The sequence below is a fragment of the Pipistrellus kuhlii genome, unplaced genomic scaffold, assembly GCF_014108245.1.
Source record: "Pipistrellus kuhlii isolate mPipKuh1 unplaced genomic scaffold, mPipKuh1.p scaffold_m20_p_15, whole genome shotgun sequence".
NCBI classification, from domain to species: domain Eukaryota; kingdom Metazoa; phylum Chordata; class Mammalia; order Chiroptera; family Vespertilionidae; genus Pipistrellus; species Pipistrellus kuhlii.
Window position 1 is genome coordinate 9989620 of NW_023425460.1, and position 20025 is coordinate 10009644.

A 20025-nucleotide genomic window follows, 5' to 3' on the forward strand; every position below is an offset into this window, starting at 1 on the left:
CCACCCGCCTTCCAGGGCCACGGTTTCATAAGCATCCCTTGGGCGGGATGTCCCCAGCCCTCTCCTTGCTCAGAGCACCACCTGCAGAACCACAGAGGACACCCTGCTCGGGGACTGGCTGTTGTCCCTCTTGGTGCTCCTCACAGCTGGGCCCTCTACTGAATCTGGGTCACCCCTGCTTGGCCCAGGGCCTTGACAGCTTCCTAGAGCCTTACTCCTCAGGTGAGATGTAAGTGTGGGCATCATGTGGGAGCTTGGTAGAAAGGCTCAGGCCCACCCAGGCCCACTGTGTCAGGAGCCTCAGTGTCACAGGGTCTCGGGGACTCACATGGGCATTAACATGGCTTAGAAAACACGGGCAGAGGTAAGGCCGAGCGTGAAGAGGGGGAGATGCAGAGAGCAGAGAGGGAGACCCCCTTGCAGACGAGGGGCCAGAGATGAGTCCTATCAGAAGAGGATGAAGCAGGGAGGAGGGGAGAGAATGCAGGCAACAGCCTGTTCTGCCTGTACCCAGACGCCTCTTCACACACCTGTCACGAGACCCTCCGCCTATCCCCAGCACACCAGGCCATTGCTATCAGCTCCGAATGGCAGGGAGCACACTGAGGGGCAGGCCTGGGCCCTGGGTGGGGAACAGGGTTCTGGGGGCCTGGCTCCACTCCGTCCATCCACCCCCAACTCTGCACAGACCTTTCATCAGGATTCCCAGGCTGGCGCGCAGGCCCGGGCGCCTCAATCACTCCCATCGTGCCGGCCGCAGGAAGAGAATAGCTTTCAGCTCAATTACCCTTCACATTCCAATATCATAACGCTCCAACGAGGCTTTTTAACCAAAAACAAAAAAGCTGTGTCTGCCGCAGGCCAGCTGCAAGGCCAGCCGTGCAGAAGGGACTGCTTGCTCACCCTCCAGGTGACTATGGGAAGGGACCCATCCCAGGACACTGCCGCCCAGAGAAGGCATTGGGGCCCCAGGCTCCAGTTTACCCACACACGTCCCACCTCTGCTTGTCAGGCATTGGGACTGACTGACCCTGGACCCGGCGGAGAGGACACTGAGACCCAGGCCCATGGAGTGATATGTGCAGGGTGGCCTTCTCTGCCACAACACTAGCTCTGTCTTCTCCTCCTGGGGCGGGAACGCCACCCAGACCCCTCTCGGAGCCATGGCCGATGGCAGCGTGCAGCCACATCCTGGGGAACTGGGTCTTGGCTCACATGCCATTTCATCACCAGCTCCTCTGTTTCTTACAACAACCCTGATTAGCCAGGATGCCAGCCAGAGCTAAGGTTACTGCCCCACTGCACAGGTGGGTAAGTGGAGCCCAGGGAGAAGAATGGAGAGGCCCAACGACCTCTGGGAGCATCCCAGTCTAGTGCTCCTCCCATACACTGCTGCCATGGCAACAAGGGATGGGAAGCGCTCCACTCTGAGGAACTTAGCAGAAACAAACTTCTCTCCCACACATGAAGGGACTGTCCCATCTAAAGAATGTTCTCTTTGGAGGGGAAATAACCAGGTACCCATGCCGTGCATCCTGCATGCTCAGTGAATTCTCAGTGAGCACTCGTGTCTTAAGTGTGTGCCCTGTCCCATGTCACACATGAAGGGCTACAGAGCAGTGCCAGGAGGCTGGCCCACACTCTCCCAATCGGCTGTGCCTCCTCTGCCTGGCCAGCTTGGTGCTAACAGCCTTGGTGCAGCGTTCCCTCCCTGTGTCCCCCTGGCCTCCTGCTGGCTGTGGCCAATTTGTTCATGATTTATCACTCCAGGGCGCTGACCTGTGAGGGAGACACGAGGGACAGAAGCAGGCAGGGCTCGTCATGCCTGAGGGGTGTGCATGCATGCGTGCACTGGTGCGGGGGTGGGAGGGCCGTCTCTCCAGGAGCATGCTGCCCAGCCCGACTCTCTAGACTGGGAGTGGTGTTTGGCATCCCCACCCTCTCTGTCTTATGCTGGCCACAGCACTGGCATCTCTGCCCCATGCTGGCCACAGCCCTGGCATATCTGTCCCATGCTGGCCATGGCACTGGCTCTGCTGCACAGAAGGATGAGGGGAGACTGAGGGAGGCTGGAAGGAGCCACAGCCCAGAGTCCTAGCCTAGCAGCCCAGTGGCCCTCTTACAAAGATCTGCTGCCTGCGGTTCTCTGAGGATCCAGGGCACGTTCACTCGATGTGCAAGACCTCCATGGCCCAGCCCCTTAGCCCACTGTCAGCAGAGGTTAGCACAGAGGAGCCTGGGGGTGTACCGCTGGGTTCCCAGCTCAGCTCTGCAACTGTTTAACCTCCCTGAACCTCAGGGGCCCCGTCTTCAAAACAGGGATAACCCCAGCACCTACACCACAGATTGCTTATAAAGTGTACATCAGTGAATGTGAGTCCGCGTTATGGCTTGGTTGTTGTTACTCAGTGTCTTCCCTATGCCCAGCGCCACAAGGCCTTCAGGTTCAAGGACTTGTGAGATGCAGACCCATCTAGAATCAGGTCCTAGGTCCTGAAACTTAGGCCCAGGATGACCTATGTACCAGAGAAACGAAGCGGTATAGACAGAGCTGACCGGGGGGAGGGGTCTCTGAGCCCGTCAGGCCTGCTACGGACCTGTGCCCAGCCTCTCCTCGGCAGAGCCAGAGAAATCTCCAGAAGGACCTTTTCTATCTTGTGAGCCTCCACCCACCTCAGATACAAAGAAGCAGATGGGAGCCCAGAGCTGGGGGGCTCTCTGCTTGCCTCAGATCCACACCACTCCCTGCTCCCTCCCCTGCAGCCCAGACTGAACAGGCCGGCAGGTGAATCGGGCTGCTGCGGGCCAGGTCGGGGTGGGACGGGGAGGGGAGGGGTGGGGCAGAGCAGAGAGAACCAATTTGCCAAGCTCATTGAGAGCTCGTTTGTCCAATCCTGCTGCCCGGAGGGAGACGTGCTTTCTAGTAATACTCGCCACAGCAGGACAAGGGGCTTGGGAACCAGGTCAGGGTGGCCCTGGGATGGGTGGATGGCCATGCTCTGCCTCTCAGCAACCAGAGGGGCCAAGCTTTGTGTGTTGGTTGCCCAGGTCCTCGAGCACTGGCCTCCCATCCTGTTTTAAAGGGTGCCACTGGGTACGCAGGGCTGGGTAAGGGACCGTGTCTCACTCCTCCCAGCACCCAGCATGGGCTTGGCACCCAGCAGGCACCCGGGGGATGGGGGATAAATAAGCAAAGGAAGGAAGGAGAGTGGGTGGGGTCCGGCACATGGAACCAACGCTCCTGCATCCCATGTCCACTCTGGTGCAAGCAAAGCAGGTTCCTCTCTGGGGTCTCTGAGCTGGCTGGTGCTGAAAGGCAGGCCTTCCCAGCGGGGTCTCCAGAAATGAGGCGCATGCTAAGCCCCTCCCCTCTGCACCGGGGAGGTTCTCCTGGGGTCCCAGCAGCATGGTGGCCCCACTCTCCACCCCCCACCCCCATCTGCAAGCTCTCCCTCCCTCACCCCCACTGCACCGGCTCTCAGGAGCCCCCACCTCACCCCCCTGCTTCTTCAGGGCCCCTTCCCAGCCAACTGCCCTCTCCAGCTCTGGGTCCCGACCACAGCTGGCCCTCGTGGGCCATCTCCGACAACCACCAGCTGCACACCTGTGTCCAGACCACCCGCCGCCGGGGGCACCAATCCTCCGCCTGAAGGGCCCCCAAGGAGTGAGTGAACCGGAGCTCCGCGTGCTGAGGGGTGCACTGTGGGATGCAGGCCCTATTGCTCTGCCTTCAAAGGTCCCCGGGGATCCGTTTCCTATTGCTGCTGAAACAAATCACCACAAGCTCAGTGGCTTCATAACTCAAGTTTATCGTCTCTCAGTTCTGGGGGCCAGAAGTCCAAAATGCAGCCTCCTGGACTAAAATCAAGGGGTCTGCAGGCCCTCGTGTCTTTTGGAAGCTCTCGGGGAGCCTTTTCCGGCTTCTCCAGGCCTCCCAAGTTCCTGGTCTCAAGGCCTCAGCTGCTATGGTCAGGCCAGCAGTGCAGCACCTGCAAAGTGCTCTCTGACCTCCTCCTCCTTGTCACATTCCCCCCCCCCTCTGAGTCTCCTACCTGCCTTAAAGGAGCCTCTGATTATACTGGGGTCACACAGATAAACCCGGGTACCTCCCCGTGAACGTACTTAATCGCATCTGCCACGTCCCTTTTGCCACGTGAGGAAACATGGTCCCACGTTCCCAGGACAGGACATGGACATCTTTGGGGCTCCTCTGCTGTCTGCCCTTCCCGGGTCCCGTCAGATGGCACCCTTTCCTCCAGCAGCCCTGGCGGCCAGTGAACTGGTGAGACGGGCGTGGCACTTCTCTGCAGACCTCAGTGGGAGTCGCCAGCCTTCTGAGCCACCTTCAGCAGCGGGCGTGGGACCAGAGCGCCAAGGACTGGCTCAGGCAGGTCCCCTCTGAAAGGAGACGACCCAGAGGACAGGAGAGGAGAGGCTCCCCGAAGACAATGCATAAACCACACTGTACAACAGATCTCTACTGAGTGTCCCCTGGGCACCAGGTCCTGAGGGTCCAGCATTGGAAAGACAGCCTCATGGATGTGACCTGCTCTCATGGAGCCCACCGCTTCCTGTGGGAGCCCAGCAGTGATCAGACAGTCCTGCAAATAAGTGAGGAATTCCATGGCTCAGAGCTATGCTGCTACAAAGGTCGAAGGTCGGGACTGCAAGGATCTGTTCTGCACTGGGAGGGATCTTGGTGACGCCTGGGAGGAATCAATCAGGGATGAAGGCCTCAGGGGATGTAGGAGGTCATGAAAAGCGGGGGAGGGGCTGTGCAAAGACCCTGTGGCATGGAAAGCAGAGTCAAGGGGAGGCTGGGGAGAGGGTTGGGTCAAGCCCTGCCAGCTTGGTGGGGCTCCGGCTACCAGCCTCAGAACACCGCGGGAAAACTTTAGCAACATCCCGGGCACCTCACAGGCACTCAGTCCAGTTGAATGAATGGATGCAGGGAGAACGAATGAATGAGCCCGTCTACCCTCCTTCCACCCCTCACCAGGGACCTGCCCCGTCCCTCCCTCTGCACAGCAACAGTTAAAGGCACCTCTGAGGCTTGCTCACTTATTTATTTATTTTCAGGCGGCTGCTGGCACCGACCCACGTAGCCCGAGGATCAAGGCTCCGTGGAAATGTCTGTAATCGCCAGCACACTTTAGGCATTACTTCCACACCATTTAGGGCTTTCCGCCCCAATAGCTGCTGCTGCATTTCCCTCCATCTCTATCTGTGGGGCTGTGTTGGATGGCTTTTTTTTTTTTTTTTTTTTTTTTTTTTTTTTTAAGGTCTGCTGGCCCTTGAGATTGGGGCATCCAATGGTTTGGGGAGGTGGCAAGAAAGACAAGGCCTTAAGAGAATTTATTATTCTCCCCCATTGCCCTGGCCTTACCCCAACCCTGACCAGGAAAGAAAAGGAAAAAGAAAAAGAAAGAAACACAACAAAACCCAATCACTTCAAGCTGCTCAGGAGCCTGTGAAGATTTCTGTTTCCCCGCGCAGGCCTCAGATGGGCTCGCTGATTTGAGCCGCAGCTCATGGGAGGCGGGCGGTGGGGAACACAATAAGGGTCCCTGCAGAAGAATGCCTGTCCTTCCAAACACCCTCCCCCCTGCCTTCTCCAGACTCAGGGCTGCTCCTCCGAAGGCAGCGGACTTACAATAAACCCCAAACCCTGAGGGCACGTGCTGGGGACCAAACGCATGACTAGCTATCTGACCTCGGGCACGTCACTGAACCTCTCTGGGCCCCTTTCTCCAGCCATAACATGAGAACAGCCACCCCTTTCTTACCCACAGGTGAGGATCCAAGGAGACAGTATGAGGACAGAGACCCTCCTTCCCCCGCTTTCCCTTTCTCTCAACCCATGTGTCGCCCACCCCACTTGGCTTCCTGTGACTCTGCCCGCATGCAGCCTCCTGACCCAGCACCGGGGCAGCTCTGTATTCGCCTGCAGAGATGACCCCGCCAGAGAGAGGTCAGAGAGGATAGTCCTCCCAGTCTCATCAGGTGTGAGCTGTCAGCTGAGCGTGGCACATGCACTGTCTCATGTCGTCTGCCTGGTGGCAGCCCTGCGTCAGCACCACACCCATGTTTAGAGACAGGACGTTTCCCAGGGCTCCGAGATGCGAGCAGTGAGACCGCGATATAAACCGTTAACCTAACCACTGAGCAACCACTGTGGGAAGCCACCTCCAGGAGGAAGCTGGCGGCTGGTTCCAGAGGCTTAGGTGACCCAAAAATCACACTATGTGTGTAATAAAACGACAACGGGCAGAAGCGATCCATGGGGTTAGACGCCGGGTGGTGGCTGCCCTCGGAGGAGGGCTGGGAGGGTCACCAGGCGGCTATGTGCTGGGGAGGCTCTGTGCTGTGAGGCAGGTGCGGTTGCACAAATGTGGTCGCTTTGCGATAATGCATAAACCTGAACACTTACGACTGTTCACGTCTCCATAAGGCACAGACACCCCCTCCCCTCCACCCTTGGTTCCAAGAAAAAAAACACATGGGTCCAGAGTGGGGGGCACTGGAGAAAATACTCCAGGGGTTCACCTGTCCTGCTTGCGTGAGGCTTTACGTTCGAGGCCTTCCTGTCTGCCCTGTCCGTGGTCCCATGATGGGGTGGACAGGCCTAGGACCGCCGGTCCCATTTAACAGAGGGGCACATGGAGCCCTGAAAGCCTGCCAGCCCCAGACGGTGGGGCCCTGGCCTTCTCCAGGTTAGAGCTCACCCCACTCCAACTGGCTGAACTGAACAGACAGGTGAGAGACAGGACAGGCTGCCACCCCTAAGGTCACCAGGAGACAGTGTCACTCCCCAAGGCAAGGTCAGCACCCAAACCTGGGGCCACTCCAGGAAGGAAAGGCCAGGCCGAGGGCAGGAGGCAGAGAGAGGCCTGGGAGTGCGGTTTAGCAGCCAGAGTGAATGGAGCGGGTATAGGAGCAGCTCCAGAGACAGGGACGGAGAAGACCTGAGCCTTCAGGGCCAGCGGAGAGAAGGCGAAGTGAAGGGCCTGGGATTAGGTCCCAGCCAGGTACGTCCCAAGGGAACAGCCTGGGGCAAGTCTTCTGACTTCCCTGGTCCTGACTTGTCTGAAGAATGGAAACAGAGAGGACCAAGCAGCCCAGGCTTCTCCCACGGACTGCTCTGAGGAAGAAAGACTAGGGTTTGGCTAAATGGTGGGAAGGAAGGTGGTGCAGTGGGCTTGGGTGAGAGCATGGATGAGAGGGCTTGGCATGAACAAAGGCCAGTGGCAGGAAAGTGCCCACCTACAGTGAGGATGGAGGACAGAAAGTCAGGAAAGCCTGGAGCTCAGAGCCTCATGCAAACAGCTGGGTTTCTATCACGCAGGGTTTGTGCGGGGAATGGGGAGGCACCTGGCCTGGGAAGGCATAAGGGGGGGGTGGGTGCGGTCAGGGCAGAGGCCTCTGTCCCATTCATTCCCTTTCAGAGGCAGGGCTGGGAAGGGGACCAGCCTGAGCCTGTGACCATCCTGAACAAGGATGCGCTGGGCATAGACTCTTCGAGGCCAGCAGTCTCCGTGCTGGGAGGTGGGCTGTCCAGCTGATGAAGACAGTGAGCTGGGACGATTACATGGTACCTAGTGATTACGGCCTGGGTGACAACTCTCGGCTACAGGATCGCCTCTGGAGAGAAGGGCTTTCTAACAGACAGACAGGAGGCTTCCACTTAAAGTTATTATCAAGAGGGGGAGCCCAGCCCCTCCCGGCTTCCAGCCAGCGCCACCAAGTTGCGAAGTAATTAACAGCTGCTGAGGAATCAGAGAAATTATAATAATTCCATCAACCAAGAGCTCTCTGTCTCTCCCTCGTCTCCCCTCTTCTGGCTGAAAACAAGGTGGGCCAGGCAGCCTGCGAACACATCAAAACAAGCCAACTGTATGTGGGGGGAAGGGGGAGGGGGGAGTTCGCCTCAATATCGCAGGGCTGCCAGGCCAGTCCCCAAGCTGTTTTGACAATAATTGAACTTTAGGGAAGTAGAGGGAGTGGGACAAAAGCCCAGGAGAAAGAGCAGGGCAGGCTGACAGCCCACTGACAGGCTCGCGTGGACCCTGTGCCCTGCACTGAGGGAGCAGCCCACCAGGCCACTGCTCTTGGGCTTGGAGGGGCTGCAGGAGCCAGCACCCCCCACTCTCACCCCAGTTCCAGACATCTGGCACGTGCTCCAGCCCAGGGAGGGGCTCAGCCTTGTGGGTTCCAGAAACCATTCCCTGAGAATCTTCCAGATTGCCTTCCGTCTTTCCTGATTTGCCACTGATTTACTGGGGAGCTGGGGCAAATCATTTGCCCCCTCAGGTTTTGTTAACCTCTACAGAAAGTGTGCTTGGATGAAGTCACTCTGACGGCCCCTCTTGTACCAGAGTCCATTTGGAATGCTCTCAGTCTATTATTAATTACCAGAGGCCCAGTGCACAAAATTCGTGCACGAAGTGTGTGCATGTCCCTCAGCCCAGCCTGCGCCTTCTCCAATCTGGGACCCCATGAGGGATGTCCAACTGCCTGTTTAGGCCCCATCCTGATGGGATCGGGCCTAAATAGGCAGTCAGACATCCCTCTCACAATCCAGGACTGCTGGCTCCCAACCACTCTGCTTCTTTTTGCCAGCCTTATCACCCCTAACCACTCCCTTGCCAGTCTGATCGACAATTAACTGCTCCCCTGCCAGTGACTGCCCCTAACTGCCCTCCCCTGCTGGTGTGATCACCCCTAACTTGCCTCCTTTGTCAGCCTGGTCACCCCCACTTCCCTCCCCTGCTGGCCTGGTCCCCTCCAATGCTCTCCCCTTCAGGCCTGGTCATCCCCAACTGCCTCCCCTGCAGGTCTGGTCATCTCTTACTGTCCTCCCCTGCAGGCCTGGTCACTCCCAACTGCCCTCCCTGCTGGCCTGATCCCCCACAACAGCCCTTCCTGCTGGCCTGATCCCCCACAACTGCCCTTCCCTGCTGGCCTGATCCCCCACAACTGCCCTTCCCTGCAGGCCTGATCCCCCAAACTGCCCTCCCCTGCTGGCCATCTTTGACCACATGGGGGCTGCCATCGTGTGTGTTGGATTGATGGTCAATTTGCATATTACCTCTTTATTATATAGGATTTCTAGGTGACTCTAGTTCCATTTTTCCCCCTTTGTCATTTTCCACATGTTGCCTGTCTCCTACCGGACTATATATGCTTCTTGATCACTAATACCCCAATATCAACCAGTCAGTTTGCAGCAACAGAGCCTACCTGTTCAGTTCTGGGGACTTCAACCTTCTCGACGCTTCCCAAGGACTTTTCGTAACCATCGGACTACTAATCAGTCACCCTGTGCGTGGTGCTTCATACAAGTGCTCCCACAATAGAACTTTTACAACAACCCCAGTGTCTCCCCATTTTACAGATGAAGAAACTGAGGCTCTGAGAGGCTAATAAATTCCTTGCTCACAGCCTCCCAGTTTGAAGCTGGAGCTTATGTGCTTGGCTCCACCACACCACGCCACAGGAGGCACTCACAGCAGTGGTACGAATCCTCACGCAGCAAAGCCAAAGCCAGTCCTGCTACGTGGGGGGCCTCCTTCCGCCATCAGTTCCTAAGCCTGCCCCCCTACCCTGTGTCTGCGGAGACCCCAGGCCTGGAGGAAAAGGGGTTCAGGCAGACATGTTGCATCCTTCCTTCCACAAGCCCCACCCCTGGGGAAGGAGTTCATTTAAGAGAGAGAGAGATGAAAGAGGACAGATGAACGTGAGGCTGACAGCTCAACAATGGGGCAGGAACATCTCGCCGGCAGCTAGCATCTCCTTCCATTTAGAGCGCGTTTACTTTGGGGGGGGGGGGGGCACAATGAAAGGTGTCCCTTCATGTGCCGGGGGATCGCTAATGCAGGGGACGCTCCACACACTGTCCCTGCTTCGTATGCATGGCAGAGGCTCCCGCAGTCACTGCAATAGAATTATATGGGTCCCCGAGGACCCCCCGCCAGAATCGGTGAGGAAACCGATGTAATTAAGAACCTCTTACCGTTCAAACAAAATAGCAATTTTCATTACATCTGGGCTCCATCACTCTCCTGCTCCCGCGCTGTCCTCTGTCCTCACGGTGAGGGTGGAGGACACCCCCTGACCACGTGCCCACGGGCGTGTAATGAGGGGGTCCTGGGGGCCTGGGGGGCTTGGCTTCACTCCAGGGCCGGAGGAGGGAGCAAGGAGCTTCGGAGTGCCTCTGAGCTGAGCTCTTTGGCCCTGGTTTTGTGGGGCTCCATTCATTCTCTCTTGAGCCCCTGAGACCAGGAGGAGGATGCTGAACCTCCCCCGCTGGCAGGGGGAGCAGGATGGCACTTACCCATGTCCGTGGGCCTCCTGTTGCTCAGGAGCTCTGTGTGTGCACATTCGGGGACCAAAATCTTAGAGGCTGCCTCTGGGAGTGACCTAACCCCTAAGGCCGTGGTTGGCAAACTCTTTAGTCAACAAAGCCAAATACCAACAGGACAACAATTGAAATTTCTTTTGAGAACCAAATTTTTTAAACTTAAACTTCTAATGCCACTTCTTTAAAATAGGCTGGCCCACGCCATGGTATTTTGTGGAAGAGCCACACTCAAAGGGCCAAAGAGCCGCATGTGGCTCTCGAGCCGTAGTTTGCCGACCATGGGCCTAAGGTCACAAAGAGACAGTGTCACAATGACCACAGCTGGGTCCTGACCACCCGGGAGGTCCTCACTCCAGAGAGGACTCTGAGTGACGTTTCTCCACCCCCCCTGGCAGCCTGTGTAAGGGTGTGCGACAGTCCTTAGCCCGTGTTCAAGATCCCTATCCCAGCTGTCTCAAAGCCTCATCCCTGCAACTTCTGACAAATTCCAAGCAGGCCATGGCAAAGTTGCAAAAAGACATGTAAAAATGCTGAGAAATGAGAAAGAATAAGACTATGGCTCTGGTTGCAAGTATATCTGACTTTGGGGGACGTGGAGACATCAGTGAACTTGACCTGTCTCCATTTTTCTCATCTCTAAAATGGAAGGATAATGCTCCCCTAACTTATAGGGTTGTCATAGGACAAATGAAAGATGGAGTACATATTCGGATATAAAGAAGATGATATTGCTTAAATAAGTACACACACACACCACCACCACCACATATACACATATGCATGCACACACCACCACACAGGCCCACATACATGTACACATCGCCATACATGCATACAACGCTGCAAAACTATGTACAAACAGGTGGCCCCATTGCTTTGCCCATGTGCATATGTCACTCCACGGCTATAAGCACAAAGCTTGCAGTCCGGGCCGCTGCAGGCTATGCACCTGCCTGCTGTGAGGGAGGAGGCGTTTGTCAGTTGCCCACGACAGCGGGAGGAGACCAGAGGAGGCACAGCACCTCAGGGTGCTCACAGGGGCACAGAGACATGGCCTGCGCCTGCCGCGAACAACCGCGTTGGTGCTGGCCAGCAGGATCCAGAGCCCCTGAGGTGATTTATTGGTCTTCCTCTCCCAGATCAATAGGCGGTGGTTATAGATGCAGAGCGGGGCACCAGGCAGCAAGGCCCTGAGGAATAAATTAATACGGCCTGTCAGGGGTTTGCCGCTCCTTGGGGGAACGGTAGGCACGAGTCAGTGGGTCTCATACCCCTCATTTCTTGCAATAACCTGAGGATGCAGTTTGTAAGTCATTCGACGTCTGATGGGCACGCTTTGAGGGGGACAGCTCGGGGCACTGCTATCGAGCCCAGTAGGTGCTAATAAGCTTGGCCAAGTCCATCTCTGCATGCTCTGGGCCTCGCCTGGCCACCACTGCTGGCTCCCCACATGCCCACAGCACAGGATATGGCATGGCTGAGATTCACGAATGGCGGGCAACAGAGGGCACCAGTGAGCGCCAGCACTAAGCTCTGGGGTGTGCTGGGAGGGAAGTGCAGTGTGGATATGGGCGAGAGTGGGGGTTGCCCACGTGTGAGCACCCTCTCCCGCTCAGCACAGGCCTGGCTACTCCCTCCCGCCACCCTGGATTGTGAGCAGGAAGGACCCCTTGCCCGGGGAAGCCCGTGGCGGGGCGAAGTACTTTACAAAAGGCTCCTGCTGTCCGCCCTCCCAAGAGGCAGAGGGCGCGGCAGTGCTCTGCCCATTTGTGAAGTTCACGTCCATGGGCCAGGCCCCCATCTGGGTGCTGAGGACACACAGATGACCAAGCTCAGTCCCTGCTCAGTCTGGCAAGAGGGACAAACATACAAACAACTATGGCCACGGCCATTCACTGAGCACTTACCCATACATGATCCCATTTGCTTTAATCCTCGCAGCCATTCTGCGAGGAGGGCTCATCATCTCCACAGAACTGAGGCTCCCTGCCCAAAGTCACATAGCGGACCTGGCTCCTAACCTGGGCTCCATTCTTGACTAGCCTTGGGCAAGAAACTTCTGTGCCTCTATGTCCACCTCTATCAGACGGGAATAGCAGTGACTGCCACGAGGTGGTGGTTAGGGCTCAGTGCGTCCCCACATGAAAAGCACAGTGTCAGGCCCATAGGAAACCCTCAGTAATAGCAATAACAACATCAATGTATTATTATTATCTTATCTTAGAAATTATTATTATTATTATTATTATTATCTTAGAGATCAATTATTTTGTTTCACTGACAAATGACCATCTAGAATACTCTTCTCCCTGATTCCCCACCCCTATTAAAAAGGTGCAGGGAATACGTAACATTTATCTGTCCCCGTTAAGTGACGTGGAGAGATGGTGCGGGCTAGTGGGACCCAGGTCAGAAGGCCTGTGATCTGGGTCTGACCTTACCCCCCGCCAGCTTTGAGGCTCAGTCAAGGACGCTCAATTCCCAAGGCCCCTGTCATCTTGTCCCAGCTGCACCCCTCCCCTCTTTGGGAATTGCAATGTAGGAAAAGAGGCTACAGGATCTCAGAAGGTACATGATGTTCAGAGACATCGTCATCTCTGACGAACAAACTCCATTCGTCCTGTAAGGTCCCACGTCAACAGCCCCCGTGCACAGCCCGGCCACTCCTTCCCCAGAACTTCCACCCGCTTCGCACACCCTCAGCTACCCTGGCTCTTAATACATTGAGATGTAGCTAGACATCGGCTCACGTGCCTTTCTATAAAATTGCCTTCCCTGAGGACGGCAGTCTTAATCACCAGCAGTTTACTGCCTATACATGAGCCACAAACTGGGCTAAGGGCCTTTCCTGCCGCCTCAGTCCAGCTCGCAGGAAGACCCCTCAAGGCAAACACTTGTCCATCTCCTCGATAAGAAAGCTGAGGGCCAGAGAGGGTACGTCACCATCCAAAGAGGCACAGCTGGCAAAAGGCAGAGTCCCTTTTCTCTACCCTGCATGTCCAAGTCCGCTTGGAATCCCTGGGCCCTGCTCCCTAGCCATCTGACAGATGTTTGCTGTGCTCATTTAAAAAAAAAAAATTGAGTGGATCAGGGCAGATGGATCAATCTGGGCTTTGATGGACGGGCAGAATTGGGTTAGGCGGGGAGAAGAAAAACACTCCAGTGCTTGTTAGAACAGTACCCTGTGCATGCCAGTGCGAGAAAGGAGAGACAAGCAGACACCAGTGAACTGGCCCCTGGGCTGACGGGGGCACTCAGGTGGAGGACTACCAGGAAGTAAGCTGGGAAATGGAGGCTGAGGCCAGATGGATAAAAGCCTCGACAGCCCCGCTGAACTTGTCAGAACTTCAAGGACGTGGCATCCCTGAAACGGCAAAGGCTCTCCTTGATCCTCGATTCAAGGAGCCACCTGGCATCATCTGACTTTTAACGCACATCCATCCTCCAGCCCGGACCCCCTGGCTCCAGGGGCAGCTCCCCGGGGCACACCTCGGGGTGGGGGCGGATCGCGTGGCACCAGGAGGAGAGGGACCGGGCAGGATGGGGCAGCGCTGAAGGTCAGCAAGGCGGGCACGCACCCCGAGCGGAGGTACTGAAGCAGCACTGCTGGGCACAGACACAGGCAAACACGTTTGAGCAAATTGGAACGACATAAAAGTCTATTACAGCAAATCAAACAGCAGTCAGCATGACAGCCATTAGCCTGAAATGAATACACGGGGACTTAATGAGGTCTGTCGAGGCTGGCTTGGTGAATTAAGTTGCCAATTCTAGCAGGATTTCTCTTTTCTTTACGGACTTGAAAGCATCCACACTGCCTCGTTAGGGCTTCGACAAGTGAATTGCAGGGCCTTTCACCCTGATAAAATGGATAATTACACGGAGAACAGCTTAGCGAGGGGAGAGGGGTGGGCAGGAGGGGAACGAGAACAAACAAACCCAAACATACCTGCCTGGCTTCCCCCAAGGCCCGGGCAGGGCTTCCAGAGGAAGAGGGGGCAGGCTTGGGGGAGGAGGGAGACTGGGGCAGGCGAGCTTCTCCTAGGAAAGGGGCAGTGCCCGGCCTTGACCTGCCTCCCAAGCACTCCTATTCCAGACCCGAGGACATGGGTGCCCACGGGTCAGGTGTCCAGGCAGCTATGGACCGGCTGCCCCAGGACCTCTCAGACATCCTAGGTGGGGAGGGCTCCCAGGTCGTCCTCCAGGGCTCATGCTCACCGGGGCGGCTTGTGAAACACGCAGCTTCCCAGGCCAGCTCTCCCCAAACCACTGATTCATCATCGCAGGGACCCGGGAATTCAGGGCACAGCAAAGACAGGCTTACAGTCGTTCGCATGGAAAATAGCACAATATTCATAAATAACAATACAAGAATAAACTCTGCTTTGATGACTCACAACTCTAAACACACTCTGGAGATGCTGATGCAGTGTGTGTGTGACCCTCTAATTTAGGGGTGTCGAACTCAATCAGAGAAGGGGCCAAAATCTAAAATCCAGCCTAAATCGCGGGCCGAATGGTTTACTGAACAGTCATAAACTGTCATTGTGATGGAAACGCAGCGGAGTGCAGTGATGACAGCGCGGTGCGGGCCACATTGCAAGGCCTGGCGGGACGGATTTGGCCCTCGGGCCTTGTGTTTGACACATGTGCTCTAATTCCTCACTCCTCAAACAGTACTGAAGGGCCTCTGAAACACAGGGCTCTCCCGCTTCTGCTTGCATGACTCCAGGGCTGGGGAGCTCTGTCCAGGGAAGTGAAACGTAGACACAGGCTTTGCTTCCTGGTAACCGGTTCCCATGCCTATCCTTGGGTTCCGAGCACAACAGATCCAAATATATCAGGGCCCCGAGGGCTGGGGAAGGTGGAGGATGGAAAGGTCAAGAATAATGTGCAGGCAACTGGGATGGCCAGAGAGAAGCTGAGAGCAGGGAAGCCGCCACTGGGGCTTCTCTGCCGCCACACAAGGAATAATAAAGCTCCAAGGGAAAGAAGGGGCTTCTGCTTCCAGATCACCCTCAGATCATGGACGTTAGCCTGGTCCACGTCCTAGTTTAACAGCCATTGGAACTGAAGCCAGCAGAGGGACAGTGACAGTTCCAGAGTCCCACCAACCAGCTGTTAGCGCAGTCAGGACCAGAGCCCAGGTGTCTTGACCTCTCGTCTTCCTTTCCCTTCCCATGATACAACACAGGAGCTCTACCGCTCACCTCGGCACGATTCTGTTGAAACCCACCTCCTCCTCCGGGAAGCCTGTTGAGATTTCTCCGATCACGGGCAACCCCTGATGCTTCACAGGATCTACAGTGCCCCCCTGGGTCTCTAGTGTGCGTTCTCATTCTGTTCAAAACTGCAAGGCCTCTGCCACCAGCCACGCTTCTCCAGGGCAGAAGCCTGGGGTTTCCAGGGTAACCTCAATGCACACAGGAGGCCCCGGCCTCAACTCCAGGCCAGGGGTCAGCAGGTCCTTTGCTGGTACCCAAGTTGGGTAAGTTCTAGTCCAGGTGACCACACCAGGCAAGGACTGGCCAGTGCCAAGCCATCTCAGGTCAGGAGTGGCCGGCCTCCATCCAGCTGACACCATATCCCCACTGGCCACACCGAGCATCCTCGATCGAGTGTCAGGCCAGCAAAGTGACCCCGGGACAGTTACACGTGAGCAAGTAAACCATGAGGGCCCGCGTCCAAGGACTCTGTGTCCTTGCAGCTGGCCCCTCTCAGGGCACCCGTTGCCCATCAGATGGGCACTTTACTCTGCCTTTCCTCTGTTTTTGTTAGGTAAGAGGGCTGTGTCCAGAGAGGTGAAGTGGCATGTCCAAAGAAACCCAGCAATCTGGTAGCAGCGCAGGGGCCGAGCCTGAGGTCTCCTGCCGCCAGTTTGGCTCCTGTCCTTGCACATCCCTCTGGCCTCCCACGTCTCCGTGCGGGTGAGAGCTCGGCACGGTGCCAAGCCCACAGCAGACACTCAATAAATATTTGTTAAACAAATGAATGATGGAAGCAGCTCTCTCCAAAGGCCTTGGAGAATCCCGGGAGAGTCCAACAGGGTGGCGTTGGAGGTCATACCTCCTGGCGAGGGGGAGAAGCAGGCTGGCCCGCGCCCAGGGCAGGGGAGGAGGACTGCGACCTCCTGTCCCCTTGCCATTGCTGCTGCCTGCTGCCCTGGGAGGGAAGGCAGAGGGCAGCCATGCCTGTCAGGATGGCAGCTGAGCAATGGGTCCAAGGCTCATTAACTCGGAGCCGTGTCCTTGGTTTCCCAGCCCGGGCCTGTAGTGCCGCTGGCACGTAGAGACCCTTAATTAAATTAGGGAGGCTTCCAAATGAAAGGGGGCCCGGAGCCAGGCTGCAGTCCCAGGCGCGCCGGCCACAGCTCCGGGCACCACACCCCATGCTGGGGGCTGGGGGCTCTCCCTGATTATACCCTGCCCCACCAGGGCCTGGGCGTGGGTGGGAACCTCCGTTATGCCCCCACCTGCACACCTGTCCCCACTCCCCTCTGTCTGGCATAAGCATCGGACCTTTGGCTCACAGCTGAGCAAGAAGGGCCAGAAACAGAAACATGAGGGGCGTGAAACAAGGTCTCCTCGTCCTTGAGGGAATCCGAAGCTGTACTGGGAGTCAGGAGGCACGGCGTCTAAGCTGTGTGACCTTGGGCAAGTCACTCTACCACCCCGAGCCTCAGCTCTCTCATCTATAAACAGAATAGATGTTTTCTAAAGACTCTTCCAGTTTTCCCGATCCAACACAAAGAGGCCAGGGTGCAAACGCCGCGATGCCAGCCTGCTTCTCTCCAGCGACTTCCGTCCCCCATCATCCCCACCCCAGCCCCTTGTGGCTGCCCAACCAGAGCCCTGAAGACAGGCCCGAGGGACGTCCAGTTGGAAGCGCTTTACCCACCACCTTCAAGGTCTCTGAGTCGCTCACTGCCAGCCCTGCAGAGGGGGACAACAAACGACGAGAATCCCGGTGCTGTGGTGAGCCAGCAGCCAATTTATTAACGAACCGTTCGTAATGCAGTAATTGGTGCTTCTCAATTACCAGCAATGGCGTGGTGCTACACGCATGCACTCATGCAAACACGCTCAGAGTACACAGACCACCCAAAGGAGCCAAGGGCCAGGGGGACAGCGCAGATCACAGAGACAGAGCAAGTCCCTCCCTGGGACTGCAGGAAGGCCTGGGGCTGCCAGCCCATCTGTCCACGGCCCCCACTGGCTCTGACCGGAAGGAAAGAGGGCGCAGCGCCGGTCGGTCCCCCCCAACCTCTGTCTTGTTCCTGGTTCTAGCTGGAGCTGTGGGGCTGGCCCTCTCTCAGGCACGAGACTCCCCCCAACCCACTCTCCTGGACAGCAGATGGGCCCATACCCTCGGAGGTGCCAGCCTGTTCAGCCTGCCCGAGCAGATGCCTGAGCTAAGGTGTGGGCAGAAGAGGAAGGGTGGACATACCCTCCCCCTGCTGACTCTTCACCTCATTCCCAGCAGCAGGTCCCCAATGTGCCCCAAGGGTGACCCAGCGGCTCCTACCTCAGGGATTCGGACACTGTAGGGCTGGTTGTGAAACGTGGGCGCATTGTCGTTCACGTCCCCGACCTGAATGTTCACCTTCCGCGTGATCACCTGGCGAGAGAAGGGCGGGGAGTCAGTGTTGGCTTTGACCTCTAGCCTCTTTCCACCCCAGGGGCCCAGGGACAATCCTCTCAGGGCAGCAGGGGCTTCCAGGGATACTCACCCCCTGGTGGTCGCTGACAGAGAACTCCACCGTGAACTCCGATTTGGTCTGAAAGAAAGGAAAGTGGGAGGGAGGATGGTCAGAAAGATGTGCTGAGGTCCTGAGTCCTGAGCTCCGGGGAGGGGGGGGGGGGGGGGGGGGGGGGCCTGGGCTGGGACTGGGTACCTGAAGGCTACCCTAAAAAACAAGCAGAGCCCCTTGGGTTGGGGAAGCAGGTTCAGAGCAGGGATTCTGCCCATAAAAGAGCAACAGATTGGAAGTCAAGAGTCGGGTTCTAGTTTTGATTCTGCCTTTAAATTGCTGTGTGATCTTTAAATTGCTGTGCCACTTCCTCAAACATAAGGAGAAAGGGGGGGGGGGGGGTGGTCCAAGCTCTTACCCTAATTTGCTAAGGGCTACAGTCATCAACTTCTGCATCCCCCAGGGGGCCATTTGTTGGGGCAGGAGCAGACTTAGCCTAGTTTACCCCATGGAGCCCCCTTCTACAGCGGATGAGCCCAGGACCATTGTCCCTCTTGCCTACCCACTGTTGCCCTTCACTTGGAGACACCCCCAACCACCCATTCCAACCCCAAATCCCTGCCTCTTGAAGAGGGACCCCATTCAGGCAGGAAGATGCTGCTTCAGGGTCAGGATGGGGCCTCAGAGGGACACCCCTGAAAGGCTATGACCCATCCTCCCTCAGGGTCTGTTCCTACCCTCCAGGAAAGGCCTGAGGCAGGGGTCTGGGCGGGCCATACCTCTCTGTCCAGCGGCTGCCGGAGCCACACCACCCCTGTGTCCGGCTCCACAGCGAAGAAGCGAGAGGCCTCCTCACCAACCACGCCGAACACCAGAGGGTCATTGTCCATGTCCCGGGCCAGCAGCTGGGTCACAGAGGAACCTGGAGTAGCCAAGGGAGAGAGCAGAAGGCACACACAGGTCAGTCCGTTCCTCGAACCTTGCTCAGGTCGCTGAATCCCAGTGGGAGCAGCCACCCAAGAGATCTACTGCGAGCCATCGTATGTCCTAGGCTCTGACCCAGGCACCCCTGTCCACAGGTCGCAGTGTGTACATGCTTACAACAGGAAAACACCATTTGCCATGTTCTGGGTGTGTAATGGACAGCTGTGACTTCTGCCTGCCCCCCTCCCTTCTGATTTTAATTTGGAGGCTCCCTTCTCCAAGTGGCTCAGATGAGAACAGGAGCCCAAATTCTCAATTCTAACGTGTCAAGATGGGCACATAACTCAGCCCTAGCCAACCAGAGCATTCCATCTTCCTGGTCACAATGATTGGCTCAGGGATAAGCATGTGACCCCAAGCTAGCCAATCAAAGCTAACCCTGGGACTTGTGCTGGAACTACTGGGGAAGAGGAGCTTTCCCGCCATGGGGGTTGCTAAAGCGGCACTGCTGGCAGCAGTGTCTGGCACCACACGGGAAGAGCCTACTTGAGAATAAGGTCAGCAAGGAGGGAAACGGGCAAACTGTGCATGGAGAGAGATGGTGTGAGGGCCTGCAGCCAGCTGTGCCTGATATTAGCTCCATCCATGGGACTTCTCAGCTACATGAACTAATAAATCCCACACACACACCCCTCCCACACACATGCACACCTTTTTTTTTTTTTTTTTTCTACCTGAGTAATTGAGCTGGATTTTAGTTTTTTTGCAAATGAAGAATATTTTGAAAATGAAAGTCTGAAAACTTTTTAACTCAAAATATTTTGCAAAACCTGCCATTCATTCAACAGTGACGAGGTGCTGGCCTGTGGTAAGCACTGGGTACAGAGGTTTGGAAGATGTGGCCCAGCCTCCAGGAACTCCCGTCTAGCCCTGGGTGGCCAGATCTAGTTCTGGTTCCCAAGACAAAGATCGAGCATCTTCACCAAGAAACAAAGCCCTGAGCAGAGTTCACCGTGAGCACCAGGATCCCGGCCCACAGCACTGCCTAAGA

General features: G+C 56.6%; 1 protein-coding gene across 3 annotated transcripts in view; it reads right to left on the reverse strand.

The window, feature by feature from the left end:
* The window catches only part of CDH23 (cadherin related 23), a 387029-nt gene that overhangs the window by 269962 nt on the left and 97042 nt on the right, over nucleotides 1-20025 (reverse strand). For all 3 annotated transcript variants that reach the window (XR_006741668.1, XM_036438196.2, XM_045581750.1), the window contains exons 4-6: nucleotides 18830-18972; nucleotides 18090-18137; nucleotides 17885-17977 (exon numbers count right to left, since the gene is read on the reverse strand). Coding sequence is in view for 2 of the 3 variants with exons in the window: in XM_036438196.2 (XP_036294089.1) it covers nucleotides 17885-17977; nucleotides 18090-18137; nucleotides 18830-18972 (284 nt within the window). In the remaining variant the exon portion in view is untranslated. The remainder of the gene's footprint in view (nucleotides 1-17884; nucleotides 17978-18089; nucleotides 18138-18829; nucleotides 18973-20025) is intronic.